Here is a 16987-nt window from a genome sequence, read left to right on the forward strand (position 1 = left end):
AGTGTCAGGTTAATTTACTGTACCACAATGTCAGACTTGAGGCTACCTTTTCACTCTTTTTGCTTTTAAAGACATTTATTTATTTATTTATTTATTTGAAAGGCAGAGTGACAGAGTGAAAGAACACACACTTCATCTACTGTTTCTCTTCTCACATGGAAGTCAGGAGCCAGGAACCTAGGGCTTGAGCGTGCACCCTCTGCTTGCTGTGCTCCAGAGCTGAAACTGGAGTTTGCATCCTGATACAGGATGTGGGCATCCCTAGTGGTGGTTTCACCTTACAGTGCCACAGCCCTGTCTGTCTACTTCTGTTGTGCTGGACATTTTATTTGAAAGGTTAATTTATGGAATATATGAATGCTTCAACAAAGGCTTGTTTACTGTGTGACAGCAGGAGTTATTACCACTCCAAGATTTAAGATGAAGTCTAATCAACTTGGAACCATCCTGCCATAGATCGTCTCAGAGGTTCTAGTTGGCCAGAGTTAGCCAGTGGTTTCAGATTAAAACTTCATTTGCTTCTTTACTCTTTTGTTCTTTTTTTGGTTCACTTTTGGTCTTGCATTCCTAATTGTGATACTGTTTCTTTTATTATTTGAGATGTTTCATAAAACATTTTAATTTTTAATGGGTAAAAGTTAAAAACTCAGTCTGCTATTACTCAAAAAGCCACAAGTTTCATATCATCTTTATAAAACAGATGTCTGATTGTTTCATTGTCTTGATAAAAATTTGGTAATTCCTTACTAAGAAGCAGAATAAAATTCTGCCTTCTTAACTGTGGCATTTAAGCCTGTTTGTAATAAGGTCTCTGCTCGAGTTTGTCAATATTACCTTTTGTCTTGAAATATTTACACAAGCTCTAGTCAATGGAGCTACTTAATGTTTCTGGGTATGCGAGTACATCTCAGTTTGCTTCCTGCCTTAATTCTGAATGTGTTTGTCACCTGACAGATTCTGATGGCTGTATTGGCTCTTGGGTATTCATTTTTTGGCTTGTTGGATATCCTGTATCATCATGACACTTTCTGCAAACCCTTGCCCTTTATCATATTCTCTGTGACAGAGCTCCTTGAGAGCTATAATACATTATTAAGCTTTGAGTCTCCATCTTCAGCGTAGTGGTAATGTACCAAATATATAAGCTGATTTGTCCTTTGGCTATATTTGTCATGGTTATTGTACTTCTTTTCTAAATGTAGTATATGTGATTGAACAGAATTCATAATAGTAACATTTTTGATGTACTTGCACATATTGCTTATTATAGTTTGAGAAATGTTACATTAGTAGAGTTTGGGTGTCTCAGTCTTTCTCAGATGATGGAGAAGACGTGTCTCCATGTTTTTTCAAAAGGGTTAGCCGGATAAGGGTATCTGCATGTCACACGGACATGGGGCAGTGGGCAGCTTCTGCCTACCGTAGCACCTGGTGCTTGTCCTGAGAACAGTCCCTCATTATCCTTGCCTGTGTGCTGCTTCCTGCAGCTGCCAGCTGCCTTTTTCTCCTTACTTGTTCATTGTTAGGTTTCCTCTTTGTTTTTGTTGTCTCAAAGCTTCTGCCTCTCGCCAGCTCAGTTTCTACCCTTTCTTTGCACAGGATGCAGGCATGAAGCAGCAGCCTGGGGGCATTGGTGTGAGGTGATCTCACGATGCCTGATGATAGACTATGTGTGGCCATCTCCTGTGATAATCAGTCTGTCTGAGGTTACAAGGTGCTGGGACCTGAAGTACAGTGAATACATACCGACTAGCCTGTGGAAGCAGCTTTCCTCAAGTGGGTTATGGGCACTGTCAGTGCACCCAGCCCAGTGAGAGTCTGTTCCAGGGCGTTAGTGTTCAACTTTTAGGTTAAAATACCTACTGAAGCAGTAGTCCCTGTTAATTTGTAATTTAAATATTGTTTCTAGGATTTTTTTTTTTTACTTTTTAATTTTTTTCTTTTAATCAAAACTATGCATAAATCACCCTGCAATTCTTTTACTGAAAGATTGGAAATACGCAAAGATGGTGTTATTAACTAAGAAAAATAATTATGGTAATGTATTTATATACTTGGTCCAATAAAATGAAATTTTCTAAAATATTCTGATATTTTGGACAAAGAATAGAAAGTAACTTTGATTTTAATAAGCTTTAAGGTCTTTTCTACAGAGATCATGGGAAAGCTTTTTTGTTGGGAGAAATCTGTACTATTGTTATAGCTTACATGTGCATCTTACAGTATATATATTTTTTTAATAAAAAGATTTATTTATTTGAAATGCTGAATGATGCGGAGGCAAAGACAGAGCGAGGCCTTCCATCCACTGGTTCACTCCCAGAATAGTTCTAACAGCCAGTTAGGCCAGGCCAAAACCAGGAGCCTGACATTCCAGTTTGGTCTGCCACCTGGGCGGCAGGGATTTGACCTTCCCAAGGCACGTTAGCAGATAGCTACATCAGAGCAGAGTCGCCAGGACTCAAACTTGTATTCCCATGTGGAATGCCAGTGTGGCAAGTGGCGGTTAATCCATTCTATCCCAATGCCAGCCCTAAGTATTCAAGCAGTAAGTTAAATTGTGTAAAATTTAGTTTACCTTTTTGTTTCCAACTCTAGATCTTAAACGTGAGAATTTTGCATTTCTATTCCTTCTTTTGTTCAGTACGTTTCTTTGGGAAGTGATAAGAAACTTACTTTTGCCTCCAAGCTAAGTATTAGTAATTTTAAGACTGTATTTACATAGGATTTTGCAATTCATGAGATGTTTTCAGGTGTTCTAAACTACTAAATTTTTATAATTTGTTATTCTGTGAATGGTTCATTACTTATTAGTGAATAAACTCCAGTTCTGAAAGCCATTTGCTGAAGTTCATCTAACCGTTCTGCTGCATAGTTAAGAAACTGAAATAGGATTTCTTTATCTAAATTTAGGATTCTTGCTGTTGATTCTGTGGAATCTGTTTTTAAATAAGAAAATTGAGTTCCTGTTTTTCAAAAGCTTGCTGTGGGTAAAGAAAGCAAAATTAAAGTCTTGTTCACAAAGGACAGATGAAGGAAGCAGGGAGTATCCTGAAGACGAGTGGAGTAGGAATTTTGAGACCTGACTCCATGTCTCAATCTGACCCGTGATGCCCAACACTCTGGTGTGTTCTTTCTGCAGTGAAAGTTTGGACTAGATCTGTGGTTGTTTCCAGCTATAATATTACTGATTCCTTTTATTGGATATTTTAATCTTATGCAAGTGTAAGAGATTTAAACTGTTCATGTCTCAGAAAAACAACATATTTTTATTATGAGACATGAGCCTTCACTTTCCATCATCCTTTATTGTAAAAAAAAAAAAAGAAAGAAAATTACACTGTAGAGACTGCTACATAAGATAAGTACTTTGGTCGAATTATTACTGTGGGAGAAAGAAAGAAAAGAATGCATAATCTTTCTTTCTTGCATTTCATTTTGTGTTAAATTGACATATAGTCAATCTTGGCTCTGGAAGGAAGTTTTTTGCAAGAAATTTGTTGCCTTATAAACTGTTTTGAAATCTAAATGCTCTTTGGAAGTTTTACTATTTTAACTATTTTTATTCTGTTCACTTTGTGTTGGCATTTCCATTTGGAACATTGGAGAGACTTTGATGTTCCTGCTTCTTCTTTGATTTGAACTGTTAATTAAAGCGCACACGATGCAGGGAAGCGGGAAAGAATGGCTGTGAGGGATGTCACTGCCTGAAGCTGAAGTCCCTGTGGTTGTACCCGCAGAACCAAGTGCCTTTATACTTTGCTTCTTGTCCCTGTTTCCCTTGCTCCCCAGCAAGCCTTTTCTTTCCCCAGGCAGAAGCTTCTGGCTTCCTTTATATGTATACATATTTCAGTTGCATTTAATTATCACCCCATGGATCATCGCTATCTTAGCTCGTTTTAGTAATTCTGATTTGCTTGTGAACTACTTCAGTTGAAGAAAAAAAAACTGAGGTTTATTATCCTTTACAAAGAACATAGAACATTATCCTTTGAATAGAACATTGGAATTTTTTAGACTTTTAAATTTTCTAGGGAAACTTTTTTTTAAATTTTTATCTAAGTTTTTTATAGCACTTTTAATTATAAATTTTAAAATATGTAGCAATATTGTTCAGGTATAATTCACACACTTATGTGTTTTTAACCTCAATAGTTTTTTAAGATTTATTTTTATATTTTTATTGCAAAGTCAGATGTAGAGACAGGAGGAGAGACAGAGAGGAAGATTTTCTGCCCAATGATTCACACCCCAAGTGGCCTCAACGGCCGGAGCTGAGCTGACCTGAAGCTAGGAGCCAGAAGCCTCCTCTGCATCTCCCATACTGGTCCAGGGTACCAAGGTCCTTGGCTATCCTTGACTGCTTTCCCAGTCCACAAGCAGGGAGGTGGGTGGGAAGCGGGACTGACGGGATTAGAACTAGTGTTCATGTGGGATCTTGATGTGTGCAAGGGGAGGGCTTTAGCCAGTAGGCTACAGTGCCAGACCTTCAACAGTTTATTTTCACTTTATTTGTAAGTCAGAGAGAGGGGAAAGAGGGAAGAGGGGTCTTTCTTCTTTTGATGCACTCTCAGAATGCTTTCAGCTGGTGGGATTTGGCGAGGCTGAACCCAGCAACCCAGAGCTGTGCTGTAGCCAGCCAGTACTCCACCTCCTGTGTGTGCGTTAGCAGGAGCTTGTATTACGAGTGGTATAGCTGGGTTCCAAAATAAGCATTCTGATAAGCGGTGAAGACATCTCAAGTGATGACTTAACTACAGAGCCCATTTTTAACTTTTCAAATTGTTTATCATTTTTGTTTTTAAACTTTAAACAGTTCTTTATTTATTATAAATATACAGGGCATTTTGGGAGTGAATCAGCAGAGGAACGATCCCTCTTTCAGCCCAGCCTGGTATGGCCCACATCCTGTCCTGGTTCATGCACATGCCAGTGAGTGCTGTGGCCTGGCTCCATCCACCCTGCCCCCAGACCCAGTCCATACACATACTGACAGGCACTGAAGCCTTGCCTGACTGGGCTGCCCCCAGCTCTGGTCTCCTGCTCTCCATATCAAGCTGTGGTCTAGTAGGGGAGTTACCCAAGTTGCCCTGTCAGACCTGCTGCCAGCTCTAGATCTCAAGTGTGTCAGTTTGTGCCTTGACTCTGCTTGGCATGGTCTGCCCTCAGTCCCAGCCTTTGCATGTGTTGGGGGTGCTGCAGTCTGGTCAAGCCCAGTCTCCTCCCAGCCGTAGGCTCCTGAGAATGTTAGTGGGTTCCCTGGCCCACCCTTATTTGGCCTATTACTACCCCTAGCTTTTGTGCAAATCTGTTGCTGCAAACCACAGAGGCGAGTCCACAAGTCCCCTACAGAATCTCTACCACCCTTGGATCTGGTTGTCTTACATTCTGGTGGATGCTATGATCTAGCCTGATGTGGCCATCCCCTACCCTGACGCTCCTGTGCGGGTACTATGGCCCATTCTTGCCAGGCGTGTCTCCCAGCTCCAGCTTTTATGCATGCTGGTGAGTGACTGATGATACTACTTAGCCCAGCCCAGGTCTCATACATAGGTCGGTGCCTTAGCCTGACACACACATTCCTTCTGCCTACAGCTGGGGAGGTGGGGGGCAGTGCAAGTCTATTAAGTGTAAAAGACCGAATACCTACTCCTGCCAACTCTGGGAAGTTTCTGTGCATTTTGGTTTCTGATACGTGGGAACAAATCTTCAGCATATGGAAAAAATGGACAGATTCATATATAAACAGCTTAATCAAACTGCGTGAATGGACCACCTCTCCTCACTTGCACTGTGGCCTTTGCACAGGTTGCCTGTGATCTGCTTCGGAGGATTATTCGCATCTTATATCTCAGCAAGAGGCTCCAAGGACAGCTGCAAGGGGGATGTAGAGAGATAACAAAAGCAGCTCAGAGTCTCAGTGAACTTGGTAAGTGCTTTCTTGATTAAAAATTTAATAGCAGTGTAGAGATTTTTAAGTCACTTTCTTGCTAATTTTTGTTATCCCTGTTACTAAATACTATTAAGACAAGTAATTGGCAATATATAGCATTGTCATACTTAGTAAAATAGATGAGTAAATTGAATTATTAGAAATGGTTTTTTATTTAAAGAGTGATGCAGGAAAAGGGGTCTTCCCCCCCCCCCCGTGGTGGTTTTGTGAATTGTAACACGTCTATACTACCGTGAATGCCTTCACAGAGCGGTTCTGCTACCCTCACCTTCCTTCCAGGAGTGCTTCATCAGCATGCTCACCTGCTCCCATGGCAGAAGAGAAGATTTTTTCTTTTGAGAATGTCACAGAAAAATGAAATTATAAAGCACATAAGTTTTCAAAAATCTTTTAAATTATTTTTTCCATGATACATTTTCTTTGGTAGATCTAGGTGTTCATCCCTGCCTGTCCCGTTCCTTCCTACTTTCCTCCAAGATTATCAAAATAATATAGTCCCTTAGTACCAAAAGTTACAAAAAGTTACGATTTCAACTTTCTGACAGTTAAATGTATCATGGCATGATAAGTACTAGCAAAGGTAGAAAACGTGGTATTGCAACGTAGAGGTGTATTTATAATCTTCCTTGGGGAGTCCTCCTTTTATTTGAGAGTAGAGCCGGGTACTTCCTGGGACCTTTAAAGCCAGTATGCTAATCTCCCTCGAGCAGTTAGTATACATTAACATATAGCTGTATGTGTATAAACATATAAATATTTATGTATTAAGCACATGGTCTTTTGAGTCTGGCTTATTGTGCAGGGTATAATTCGTTTCACATTGATCCAAGTTATTGGATGTACCCGTAAGTTTGCTACTTTTTGTTGGCTGGAATGTGACTGTATCGGAATGCTGTGGTTTGTTGATCCCACTGGTTGAAGGATGTTCGTATTTCCGTTTGTGAGCCATTATGAATAGAACTGCTTTAGACATTTGTATACACATTTTTTTTTTTAATGTGAACTTGTTTCTCTAGAGTAAATATCTAGGAGAAATGCTTCTTTTTTAGGTGATGAATGTCATGTTGATATTAAGCCAAGAAGTTTTATTTTTGTTCATATTTATCTCAGATCTTTATATCAGACCTTGTCACTCAAAAGTTTAGTGTTCATGTTTTCGCCAGTTGTAAGTTCCATGGCGCAGCGGTTTTAAGGTGTTTCAAGCCAGACTTTGGGTACCTGCTAAGTATGCGTAGAACTGTCCAACTGTCTTTTAATGAGTCTTTGTGGTCATTGTTCTTTCAGGTCCTCAGTAATTCTTTGAAAGTGGATGTGTTTAGTGATATTTATTCTTTATAGATAGAGAAGTCTTTGATTAGAGTTATCTCAGATATGAGGAGTATGGTAATTCTTCGTGCTGTGCTTTCAAAGTCATTATGCCAAAATATAATGAGAAAAATATATATTGCATATTTCGAATGGTTCTGTCTATTTCAGTTATGTAATCATGCTGTATTGCTTTTTTTTTTTACTGACTAAGGAAATAGGATATACTTGACAAGTCATGCTTCAGAATTTCGATTGTGAAATAATGCGCAGGTACATCATTGCAATATAGCTAGTGATTTCGTGGACTTGGAATATATCATGTCAAAAGTTTTTAAATCATAATAGTGCTTGAGTGTTTTTTTTATGGTGTGTTCTAACCATTGATGTGAAAGAACCCTAGTATCAGCTGTTATGTTTTATTCCATAATGTTAAATTATGTTAAATCTGTGTTCCTATTGGGTCCAATGTGATGGACAGGCTAATCCTCTGTCTGCAGCACTGGTTCATGTCCCGGCTGCTCCACTTCCCATCCAGCTTCCTGCTAATGGCCTGGAAAAGCAGTGGAGGACGGCCTAAGTCCTTGGGCCGCCCATGTGGGGGACCCAGAGAAGGCTCCTTGCTCCCAGCTTTGGGTCAGCTTAGCTTCAGCCTTTGTAACTGTTTAGGGAGGGAACCAGTGGAATGAAGGATGTCTCTTTTTCTCTGTCTCTTCTGTCTGTAACAATCTTTCAAATAAAAAAACTTTTAAAAATTCTTTATTACAAACAGTGCGTAGAGCAGTGCAGTCATTAAGAAAATTATTAAGCATTAAGCAAATTATTCCAAGGTTTATGTATGTTTGTCATCATTGATGTTCTTCCATGTAAAAATTAGTTTAGTTTTGATCTTCATTTCTTCTAAAACCAACTGATACTGTAGTACAAATGGAGAGGTTTTTTTTTTTTTTCTGTTTTCAAAAGCAGTCACAGTTACCAATCATGTGCTGACTGAGGGCATAGAAGAATGTAAACCCCTTGTCTATCCAGGGTGATGCTGGCTTTACTTAAAGCTTTTATAAATATTAGAAGTTTAAAAATTTTTGAGAGTGTAGTTCACATTGCATTATCTCAAAGTGGGGTTGCTTAAATTTTTAAAACTATGTGGATAGTGTGTGATTTGATATTTGCAAAAGCATCAATCTTGTCCATTTATGGAATTGAAAACAGATCAGTCAAAGGCAAGAGAAGTAAAAGCTTGTTATCTGGAATTAATATTTTATTTTTCAGGATTTATTTAATAGAAAGGTACATTGACAAGGAATGACAAATCTTTGATCTGCTGGTGACTACAACAGCTAGATCTCGGCCAAACCTAAGCCAGGAGTCAGGAACTCTATACAGGTCTCTCTTGTGTGTCACAAGGGTCCAGGTATTTGGGCCATCTTCTGCTGCCTTCCTCATTACATTAGCAGGGAGCTTGATAGAAAGTGAACCTGCTGACACTTGATATGGGATACCCATTTCAGTAGTGGATTAACTGCCACTTTGGTTATTCTTTTAATAAAAGGATTTAGCCTAGTCGCTAAAGCCCTCACCTTGCATGCAACAGTATCCCGTGTGGGTGCTGGTTTGTGTCCCGGCTCCTCTACTTCCCATCCAGCTCTCTGCTAATACACCCAGGATAAACAGTTGAGGATGACCCAAAGCTTAGGGGCCTTGCACCCACATGGAAGACCCAGAAGAGGCTCTGGGCTCCTGGCTTTGGATTGGCTCAGCTCTGGCCACTGTGGTCACTTGGGGAATGAATCAGCAGACAGAAGATCTTTCTCTCTTTATATTCTTCTCTGTAAATCTGCCTCTCCAGAACAAATCAATAAATCTTTAAAAAAGAAAGAAAAAGGAATTGTGCAGTCACTATTATAATACTTAGGCAGTAAATATTCTTAAAGCTGAAATATCTAATATTATCAGTGCATCAGTATGAAACTGGTTCTCATTTGAAAGAGTAAATGAGGAACAACAGCAGTATTTGTAGGTTAGGCCTCTGAAATTGTTAAAAAAGAAAGCAGCATTTCAAACTTCAGAATTGGAGATTTGGATGAGATAAGCAGAAGAAATATTTTCATCTGGGAATAAAATATATTCTGAGGGATTGGGGGATTATGGAGTAATGGCTGATAGGTGAAGATTTCTTTTGGAGTTAATAAAATGTTCTGGATTTAGTCATGATTGCTATACAATGCTCTTTCTTTTTAAACATTTAATTACTGCTTTGAAAGAAAGAGTCATAGAGACAGAGGGAGAAGCAGACAGAGAAATTCCATCCACTTGTTTACTCCCCAAGTGAAACTGGGCATGTCCAAAGCCAGGAGCCAGGAGCTGCTACTGGGTGCTTTGCATGGGTGCAGGGGGAGAGCAATTGGCGGTCTTCTGCTGCTTTCCCGGGCATCTTTTCAGGGAGCTGGATCTAAAGTTGAACAGCTGGAAATCAAACAGGTATCCATATGTGATGCTGGTGCCATAGACAGCGGCTTTATTTGCTGTGCTGCGGTGCTGCCATGGTGCCAGCCCCTGTTACACAGCCTTTTTACAGTATGCGAATTATCACTGAATGGTACTTTTGATAGGGTAAATTTTAGGTTATATAAATTACATGTCAGTTTAAAGAGTATATTCTGAATACCTAGTGACAGTTACATTGGCATTTTTAATTTTTTAAAATTAAGACCTAAGTGAGAAATAAAAACCCTGCATATATTGAAAATACATAGTTTAGTTGAGTTTTGACATGAAGCCATCAACCAGTATGAGATGGTAAACGTAGCTGTCAGCCCCTACATTTCCTCATGCGCCTCAGTAATTCTTCAGAAATTTTCTGTTGTACTTTATGTCACTGTAGAATTCTATGCTGTTGAAATTTTATGAATTTTAGAATTTATGCTAATGAAATCATGTACGTTGCTTGTGCTTTTGTTCAGATTTTCATTCAGCTTAATTTTTTTGTGCTAATCAGTGTTGAGTGTATGACTTCTTCCTTTATGTTAAGTTCACTGGTGATTCCTTAATGTTACGCTCACTACCTGATTTCTGTTTGATAAATGTTTGCATTATACCTAGTTTCTGAGTATTAGAAATCTGGCTGTTATGAACATTGAAGAACAAGTCTTCGTATGGACATAACCCTTCTCTCTGGTGAATACATTGAAGTAGACTCTGGCTCATATGGTGGATTTATGTTTAAGTTTGTAGGAAATTGCCAAGGTGTTTTTCAAAGTCCTAATATAAGTTTCTATTTGTAGTATACAGAATTGTACTTGCCCATATGATTGTTAACATTTCTTATAACCAGTCTGAAGTTTTAACTCTCCATTTAAGGAATTATTGTTTTGAATTTTAGAGAAACAGTACTAGAACTAAGAAAAAAATTTAGCAAATTTTTGGAATATTAGATCAGTATAAAAAGTTGTGTTTCTGTTGTAGATGAGCAGTTAAAACTGGAGCTCAAAAATATCATTTATAACAGTATAGAAATGAGAAACACGAGATAAATCTGAAGACGGTATGTAGGGGCTGGGTGTTCGGTGCAGCAGCTAAGTAAGCTTTTGGGATGGTTACATCCCGTATTGAAGTTCCTGGTTCAGCTCCAGGCCCTGTTGCTGATTGCAGCTTCCTGTTAATGCATACCCAGAGATGGATGATGACTCAGGTTCTGGAGTCCCTGCCACTAATGATGGGAACCTGGGCTCCTGACTGCCCTGGCCCAGACCTTGCTGCTGTGGGCAATTGGAGAATCTCTGTCTCTAGTTCATCTCCCTTCATTTAAAATAGAATAAAAACAAAAGCAAAGGAGTGAGCACAATGGCTTTTTGACTAATCCTCTGCCTGCAAGTGCTTGCATTTATGTGGGTGTTACAGATGTTTCACTTCCCATCCAGCTCCCTGCTTGTGACCTGGGAAAGCAGTAGAGGATGGCCGAAAGGCTTGGGACCCTGCACTCATGTGGGAGACCTGGAAGAAGCTCCTGGCTTTGGATAGGCTCAGGTCAGGCTGTTGTGACCATTTGGGGAGTGACTGAATACATGTAAGATATTTCTCTATCTCTCTACTCTGTAAATCTGCCTTTCCAATAAATAAATAAATAAATCTTAAAAGAGAAAAAGATAAAAGAACACGCAAGACCTCAACACTGTAAACTTTTTTTTAAAAAGCATATTTTGTTTTGCTTTATGATGTAGCACCATAGGCTCTGGGGTTGCCTATGGAACACTGAAAGCTTTAAACACATTCTTGAGAACAATGCAGACTTAAAATAGATTTAGTACATGAATGGAAGAAGAACATTTCCCCCCAGTGATGTACAAATTTAACACGATTGAAGTACAGATTTCAACAATCTTTTAGAAATTGATGGACTGATTTGAGTGTGTATTTGGAAATCTAGAATAACCAAAGAGGACCCGATGCTAATACTTCACCTAAAAGTGCTGGAAATTCCATATGGGTGCCAGTTTGTGTCCCAACTGCTCCACTTCTACTCCAACTCTCGGCTTACAGCCTGGGAAGGCAGTGGAAAATGGTCCCAAGTCCTTGGGCCCCTGCACCCAAGAGGGAGACTGAGGGAAGATTTCAACTTCTCAGCTTCAGATCAGCTCTGGCCACTGTGGCCATCTGGGGAGTGAACCAGTGGAGCTAAGATCTCTGTCTGCCTCTCCTTTCTCTGTAAAAATCTGCCTATCAAATAAAAAATAATAATGAAAAGAGATAAAAAGAATTGAGTTATGTTATTTGAATGCTACCGTTAGGATGAGAAAATAAACACAGGAAGAAACTATTACAAAGTGTATCTGACAGAGGACTTATTTTTAGAATACATACTTAGATATTTTAAGAAGCTCTGAAAATTCAGTCAGAACACTAACATAAAATTTTTAAAAAGGTGAAAGATTTGAACAGGGTTCACCAGAGGAGATATGTGGATGACAAATATGCATATGAAAAGATTGATAATATGATGCATATTAACATCCTTAGGGAAATTAAAATCCAACCTGTTACTGCTTTATTGACAGAGAATAAGCAAAATTATTTCAGAACTGACTTCTCCTCTTTTTCATGCAGTTCAATGAAGAGTCGTTAAAATAAGACTGCATAGGGCCAGTTGCAATGTCAAATTTATAGAATGATACACAGGTTTTTTTTTCCCCAAGAAGAGGTTTGTTATTATTTGGAAATTTAGATGGGCCGTGTTAATTTAAAAAATTTGAAGAGCTGTCTTTTCCAATTATTGTTAATATATCCAAACAGGGTACCTTCTTTACGGGTTTGATATATTTCAGATTTGTTTTTGTACATCTGGATAAAAACTGTCTTGTGAACCAGAGGATAGCCGTTCTTTCTACTAGATGTCTGAAAAACCATGAGGTGGAGCATTTGCAGGAGTTCTCATGATGTCCTCAAAGCTGGACCAGGCTGAGGAATACTTTTGCTTGTTCTACAGAAAGCGTCCCTGCCTTATCCGTGGTGAACTCAGTGAGCTACAGTCATGATGCAGAAGGTGTTGTGTTTCCACAGTCACATTAGCATGTGATAGTTTTTGCCCTGGAATGTTACTAGGAGTTCTGCTTGTTTAGCAGCACTTGAATATACCCATTGTAAAAATGTTTGTGAAGAGTCTAGTGTTTTGTTTGCTGTGTTCAGTGTTACAAATGATGAAGTTCTCCTGGGTACTTCTAAACTCAGTTACGTTAGAACTTTGCTAGATAGTTCTTTCATTATATACTATTTCCCTTGAAGTTGTTGAGAAGCTAATTTTAAATCTGGTTCCTTTTTGTGATTTTGCATCAATTAACTTCCATTTTTAATTTTCCTTGATTATGTTACAAATGACAGGCTTTTTTCTTTTTTTTGCATGTATTTATTTTTACTGGAAAAACAGATACTCAGAGAGGAGAAAGATCTTCATCTATTGGCTTACTCCCCAATGACTGTGATGGTTGGAGCTAAGACATTCATTAGCCAGGAGTTTCTTTTGAGTCTCCCATGCAGATGCAGGGTCCCAGAGCTTTGGACCTGAGCAGCCAGCATCTGTCCTTGGGCTCCTGCACTCACATGGAGACTCAGATGGAACTTTTGGCTTCAGCCTCTCCTAGTCCTGGCTATTGTGAACATTTGGGGATTGAACTGGTTGTTGGAAGATAGCTCTCTCTTTCTCTCTCTAAATATGTTTTTCAGATAAACAAAATGAATTTTTAAGAAAAAAAATTGCGTGATGATAATGATACGGTGATATCTATTAGGAAAACCAGTTTCCTCTTCCCAGCTTTCCCACTTACAGTCATTGGTTTGAAATAATAAAACTTTTAGTCATTCCCTTACCATAATAATTAGCTAAAGTCATTCCATTCATTTAAACAGTATGGTTGTGTTTCATGTATGATTTTAAAGATTGAAGGTATATCAGTGAGCAAAATCCAGAGTTCCAGTCCTTTATGGAGTTTGTTTTGATAGTTTCTGAAGTGACACATCTGATATATGTATCTGTAAAAGTCTGATTTTACAAACTGAGCTCTTAAACCACCTACGGAATCTCTCTTAATTCTCTGTGGTAGTATTTAAGCGCTTCCTAAATTAATTATTGCCACTGATAGCTTGCAAGTGTCATTTTTTCTCTTTAAAGGAGAAAACTCACATTTTTAAAAAGATTATTTATTACTGGAAAGACAGATTAACAGAGAGAGGGAGAACAGAGGGAAACATCTTCCATCTTCTGAATCACTCCCAGAATGCCACAGTGGTGAGCGTTGAGTTGATCTAAAGCTGTTAGCCAGCAGTCTCCTCTGGGTCTTCCACTTGGATGCAGGGGCCCAAGACTTTGGACCATCCTCTGCTGCTATCCCAGGCTATAAGCAGGGAGTTGGATCAGAAATTGGGCACCCAGGACATGCACTGGCACCAATATGTGATTGAGTCATTATGCGAGCTTCCGAAGCCACATTTTTGATTCTGATTTCTAAGAATGTCTTAACTATAAAACTAAGTCTAAATGAATATGTAAGTAGATAAACATTGTTAATGTTTGCCATATGATAGCTTCATATTAAAACCCAAGATGTTTATGTGCTGTATCTGATGTGACTTGTTTATATAATGCATGCATTTTATGTTATAATTGTGGGTTGGCTGTTAATCAGTTAATATTCCATCCGATTTTACTGAATTATTTGGAGATTACTTTTTAAAAGTATAATCAGGCAGTAAATTAAACAGTAAACCAAGCAGTAAATTAGATATGATGCAAAATATTCCCTCCATTAATTTTTATTGCTTATGGTCTATTTTGTAAATTTTATGTTTCTGTTGCTAGCCTGCAGTATATTAACACCATGTATCATGAGAGAATATTTTTGAAGTTAAGCCAAACTTATCATACAACCACTTTTATCATGGAAGGAAGGGCTAGCATCAGTTTATTTCATAATATTCATACTGTAGCTGTGGTATTTCCCTAATCTGATAAAACAGTCCTTGTAGGCACACATTTCTCATGTATGCACAGGTGAGAGAAAGCATGGCTTATTTGATTTTTGCCACATAATAGGCACACAATAAGTTCTGAAGTACTGAATACTTTTTGAGATGTCTGTAAGATGTTTTGGTTGGTAAAAAAAATTCTAGAAAGTTGTGTTTTTTTAACCTGTTAATATTGTGTGTTTATAGGAAAGGTTGTAAATATATTGTGAAACTGTTAGCAGTTTCTCTTTATCATACCTGTTAAGTGACCTGATTGTTGCATGTGTCTTATTAATACATAATTTTTTGACTTATTTGCTAAATGATGAACATTTTTTCAACAGCTTTGTAAAAAACAAGAAAAAAACCCATGCATTTCTAAGTTGGAAGGGTGGGAGTGCGACAGACAGCAAATAGCTTCTTTGTGCTGCTTACTCCCCGTTTGGGCAGTGCTGGTACTCCAGGCCTCTGTCCAGCTTTCCAGTAATTGGCAGAGGACCTTCTCTACCACCTTCCAGGTACATTGTTAGGGAGTTGGATTAAAACTGGAGCTGGAACTTAAACAGGCATTCCAGTGTGCTACAGATCAGCAGTTTATCTCACTGTGCCACAGCCCTTACCCACTACAATGGCTTTTAATAGCAAATCCAGTCTGTATTTTAAAATGTACAATGAAGTCAGATGTGAGGGTGGGCATTTTCAGTAAGTATGGTTGATGGTTTGGCCTCTGCATTCTTTCCCTATGTGTTGAGTTTCGGCTTCCACCCTACTGGGGGGAACGCTGTGCTCATGTTCAGTGGGCAAGGTGGCTGATGCTAAGCTGATGCTTAGGTATAGATTTGCATGCAGAAAAGAGCATGTTCAAATTCGACACACACACACACCACTTTTTTTTTTATAGTAACTGAAGTTAATTTTATTGATCTCATACATTATAAACCTGTTTTATTGATTATTTCATCATAGAATGCCTATAGTTGAGAATACCATCCAAAAACAAGGAGCTTAAGTGTGTGACTTTTGGTACATTGCTGCTTTTGTGTTTTAAAGCTACAGTAGCGTTGTTAGATACACATTTCATTTCATAGATGACTGTGGAAGCTGTACATTATTTCTCTTTTACTGTTTGCTGAACCATCTGAGTGTAAGTTCTAACTAGCATTTTGGAGATCAGTCCCTTAGTGGATCTATGTTGTGTAAGTACTTTCTTCTGTTTCCTTGATTGCCTTTCCATTATATTGTTTCATTTTTTGGGTTTTGTGTAGTCCTACTCATCTATTATTGGTTGTTTTATGTGTGCTTTTGGTTATATCCCTCAAATCATTGCCAAGACTAATGACATGAAACTTTTCGTTTATGTGTTCTTCTAGTTCAGATGCTATTTATAGCACTGTGTCTTCAGTTTCTTTCAGCAGTTTCGTAATTTTCAATATATAGGGCTTTCATTTCCTTAGACTGTTTCTAGTAGTATCTTCTTTTTGTTTCTGTTGGAAATGGAATTGTTTTCTTATTATCATTTTTTTTTAATTATTTATTATTTAACTTCAGTAATTACATTGTATTATGTGACACAGTTACATAGATACTTGGGTTCTCCCCACCCCTCCCCAAACCCTCCCACCATGGTGGATTCCTCCACCTTGTTGCATAACCACAGCTCAAGTTCAGTTGAGATTTCCCCATTGCAAGCGTATACCAAACATAGAGTCCAGCATCTTATTGTCCCGTCAAGTTCAACGGCTTCTTAGGTAAACCTTCTCTGGTCTGATGACAGAGCCAGCAGAGTATCATCCCAGTCAATTGAAAGCTCCAACATACCATCAGCAAAAATTTACATCATTATGGAATTATTTTATATGGTTTGTTTTTGGTATTTAGTAACTTAACTGATTTATGTATGTTGATTTTGTATCTTGCCAGTTTTCTGACATTTTGGGTGGTGTGTGTGTGTGTGTGTGTGTGTGTGTGTGTGTGTATGAATATAGGAGGCGTCTTGTCTTGGTGTTGCTCTTAGTGGCAAAGCTTTCCGTGTTCTCCAACTATGAGGTTAGCTGTGGCTTTTTCTTATATGGCCTTCATTATGTTAAGGAAGTTTCTTTCTTTGTTTATTTTATTAAGTGGTTTTTATAATGAAAGTGTGTTGAATATTGTTGAATGAATTTTGTATATTCAAGTGGTCGTGCAATTTTTTTCATTTGCTAATGTGCTGCATTGTATTTTTCTTTTTCAAATTTTGAA

General features: G+C 38.4%; 1 protein-coding gene across 1 annotated transcript in view; it reads left to right on the forward strand.

Moving 5' to 3' along the window:
- The window catches only part of COG5 (component of oligomeric golgi complex 5), a 254069-nt gene that overhangs the window by 26627 nt on the left and 210455 nt on the right, over positions 1–16987 (forward strand). Inside the window, exon 6 of the mRNA XM_004598593.4 lies at positions 5809–5929. Coding sequence (XP_004598650.2) covers positions 5809–5929 — 121 coding nt within the window. The remainder of the gene's footprint in view (positions 1–5808; positions 5930–16987) is intronic.

Source organism: Ochotona princeps, chromosome 25, assembly GCF_030435755.1.
Source record: "Ochotona princeps isolate mOchPri1 chromosome 25, mOchPri1.hap1, whole genome shotgun sequence".
Taxonomy (NCBI): domain Eukaryota; kingdom Metazoa; phylum Chordata; class Mammalia; order Lagomorpha; family Ochotonidae; genus Ochotona; species Ochotona princeps.